General features: G+C 39.2%; 1 protein-coding gene across 1 annotated transcript; it reads right to left on the minus strand.

The window, feature by feature from the left end:
* Nucleotides 1–785: 785 nt before the first annotated feature.
* LOC133099874 (olfactory receptor 52K1-like) lies at nucleotides 786–3,616 on the minus strand. Its single transcript, XM_061203722.1, is given in 3 exon segments — nucleotides 786–1,613; nucleotides 1,615–1,766; nucleotides 3,607–3,616. Coding segments are annotated over 3 exon segments (990 nt in total).
* Nucleotides 3,617–3,933: the final 317 nt, after the last annotated feature.

Raw genomic sequence — 3,933 nt, forward strand, 5'->3', positions numbered from 1 at the left:
ATTTTCTTCTTTAGCTTCAGCAGTCTCAACTTCAAGTTGGAAGGGTGTTAATTACTGTTTCTACATTCCATAGCTCAAGGATGGTGTTCAGCTCTTCTATTCATTCATTCAATAAATATTACTAAGTTTTTTTGGAGACAGAAGGCATATACATGTGAAAAGTTAGTTACATGATGATATAAGTTTATATAAATGATGTCAGGAGACTCTTTTGCTAAGTGTTCAATAAAAGAATTGGTCATTAGTATGAGTCAGAAGTCAGAAAGGAACTGACTTAATGGAAGGAATAAGTCTCATTAGAAGTGGAGCTGTCCAACTGTAGAGCTAATAACATTGAGTGGTAGTAGGCTAAAAAAGAGTGGCAGAGGCTGGAGGCCACTTATCAGAAAGGATTTTGTGGCAATTTCAGTACTAGTTGTGGTGTTGGCATTTTGGTCATAAAATTTGTGGTTCAATTCCTCAGTCTGGATGAAGAGTTCACCAAGACCTCAGTTTCTTGTGCCAATCTCAGGCAGTATTTCTACTGTCTTTCACCTAGATGACAATAATGCTTTGAGAGGTTCTTTATGTTTTCCTTTATCATGTGATGAACCTATAAGAATAGGAAGGTCAAACCTCTGCTATCAGACTATAGGGACATACCCGGTTTAATCTGACTGGTAGATCTGTGAGGAGTGGGACCTTGTCATACTGGAGAATTGCCAAACTCTGAAATTTTCTTACTGAGATTTTCCCTCTCCATCTCAATTCTGTATCCACTGGACTGATAGATCCTGGACTAGTGGTTAAGGAAAAAAGTGTGCATCTATACATTTTTTTCTCTGGAATAGACTGAGCACATGATCACGAATCTGCTTGGTCTTGACACCATAGATGGGATTGACCATGGGTGAGAAAAGAAGATAAAAGATAGCAAGGAATATGTGGACATGAGGGGCAGCCCAGCGAGCCACACGGTGTATCACTGAGCAGATGACCACAGGTGTGTAGGTGGACAAGATAGCACCTATGTGGGACACACATGTCCCAAAGGCCTTGTAGTGGGCCTCCCGAGAGGCAAGCTGTAGAACTGCCCGAAGGATGAAGATATAAGACAGGACAACAAAGAGCAGGTCCAACACCACTATGAACATGGCCACAGAAATGCCATGGATATTGTTGAAGCGAATGTCCCCACAGGCCAGCCTTACCACACCCACGTGCTCACAGTAACAGTGGGCAATCACTGGACCTCGACAGTAATGGAAGCGTCTAAGCAGAAAGGGGGGTGTAGTCATTAGTGTCACAGCCTGAGTCACAGCAGCCAAGCCAGTCTTGGTGATAAGTGGCCCAGTAAGGATGGTGATATGGTGCAGTGGCTTGCAGATGGCCACACAGCGGTCAAAGGCCATGACCAGCAGCACTGCTGACTCCATGGTAGAGAAGGAGTGGAGAAAGAACATCTGGACTAGACAGGCATAGAAGTTGATCTCCTGATCTCTGAACCAAAAAATAGTCAGCATTTTGGGAAGTGTTGTAGAAGAGAGGACCAGATCAGTGGCTGCCAACATGGCCAAAAAGAGGCACATGGGCTCGTGGAGGGCTGTATCAGCTCAAATGATGAAGAGGAGGGTACAGGTTGCCAAGCAGGTCCAGAGTATAGGTGAAGCAGAAGGGAATGGAGATCCAGACATGCAGTTGCTCTAAACCTGGAATTCCTACCAACAGGAAGGCAGCTGGATGGGTTGAGGTAATATTAGAGGCTAGCAAGGCTCCTGAAAATTCTCCTTGTCAGTTTTTACAGGGTCCCTTCTCCCATGTATAACTTCTTGGGAGGATTAGCCCTTATTCTCATTGCTGGACCTTAAAAAAAATTAGTTAGTAGTCCTGATAGACTAGGGAAGACATAGATATAGACATGGAGAAACATTACCCACATTTTCAACCCTTAAGGAACTTTGAATCCCATTTAGTAGGTAGAACATTAAACATCATTAAAATGGATATCACAAGACAATTTTATAAAGGAACAGAGAAAAGGTATTGTTTTCTGTGTTCATGGTGATGTCAGAAATACCCTGATAAAAAGAAGTAAAAATACATTTAAACCAATTCAATTTCCTTAGAATATACATTGGTACCTTTCTGTATGATAATCAAGCTAAACTCACAATCACAAAAGCCAATGTTCTGTTCAGAAATCTCAGGCTTGTGTGCCTTGATAAGTCAATTAATGGGGCCATGCAATTTCCAATGCCCCTATTAATCACACAATCTGTATATTTTCTCTAACACTACTACATCTGATGTGGTTGCCACTAGCCACACATGGCTATTTAAATTTGTGGAAATTAAATTAAAATTCAATACTTCAGTCAAATGAAACACTTTTTAAGTGGTCAATAACACATGTAACTAGTGGCTACCATATTGGACCATTCAGATACAGAATATTTCCATCACTGCAGAAAGTTCTACTGGAGAGAACTGTTCTAGAATATATCTCCCAGGTCCCTTCCACAACCACAAATCTCTGTAAATACAGCCCTGCCTCCAGCTTGCTGAAAAATGAACCACCTCTTTTGATTCTCTGTCATCTAAATTCAAATTAACTTCCATATTCATGTGGCTCTCCCTCCACCCATCTTCCAGCTCCTTCATTTTCATCACAGGAGACTTCTCATCTTCAGTAAGACTGATATCTGGCTTCCATTTTTTAAAAAGCCTTTTATTTCTAACACTATTTAATCTTTCCCTCATCTCTTATTTTTCTCTTTTCTTTCGAATCCTTAAACATTGGAGTGGCCCAGTCTTTACACAGCTACTCTTCTCTCTTCTAGGTCCAGGTAATGTGTTTTTTTATGAGCATTAACAAGATAATGAATTTAAAACATTTACCATAACACTGAACAAAGTAAGTACTGAAAGAACTTGCTCTCTTGTCAATATTAGAAAATTTTTGGAAACTTAAAATCTCTAAAATATCATAGTAGTGTTAGGCAGCTGAGTTCTAGCTTTCTCCAATTCCAGTGTCCTAAATAACAAGGCTTTATTTCTTCCATTAAAATGCTTTATATGCAATACAAGTTCAGCATATCCAAATTGAAAACAACCTAATTTCTTTCCATGCGGTAGAGAAAAAATTTAGAATCTGAAGGTCTTGTATCAAATCATGACTGCCACTTATACTAGCTGCATGACCTTGCACAAATCACTTATCTCCAAGCCTGTTTCTTTCTCTGTAAATGGGGAATTGCAATGCTCTACCTCACTTAGTGAAGGCTGTAGGGAGTGTAAGTGGGATTATGTATAAGATCTTTTTGTATAATTCTTTAGTGTTTGCAGAGCCTTATTTGCCATTTACATCTCTCCTCCTCCATAGAACTACACTTTTCTTTAAAAAAATTATATTGATTAATATTCTCCCTCCCTTGTTTTTATGTTCTCCTCCTTCTATTACCTCAAATCTCTGCTGCTTTTCACAGAAAACATCTAGAAATGCTTATATTCAGTCTCAACTGATTCAAATAGCATTTGGTAATAAAACATTTCATTCCCATTACTTCCCTGAAACTGCTCTCATTCACCACCAATGACCTCCACGATGATGGTGCCATTGTAACTTACCTTCTTTCATGCAACGCAGCCTCTCAGCAACTTTTATCTGAATTACAACTCTCTCCTTTTTAAAACCCTCTTTTCTCTTTGGTACAATGATATTACCATTTCCCACCTTCTTAGCTTCTCATTTCACTCTCCCTTTTCTGCCTTACCTCTAAATATTGAATTCCTGAAGGGCTCAGTATTGAGCTGTGGTCAATTTTATATTCACAGAACATTCAGTAAATATATTCAGTAAATTTCTGGAAAAATATTTTTACTGAATAGGTTAGGGATAAATCCAAGAACAAAGCAGACTAATACCTTTAGTAGAACGTTTGTTCTAATAAAAGA

This window comes from Eubalaena glacialis, chromosome 10, assembly GCF_028564815.1.
Source record: "Eubalaena glacialis isolate mEubGla1 chromosome 10, mEubGla1.1.hap2.+ XY, whole genome shotgun sequence".
Taxonomy (NCBI): Eukaryota; Metazoa; Chordata; class Mammalia; order Artiodactyla; family Balaenidae; genus Eubalaena; species Eubalaena glacialis.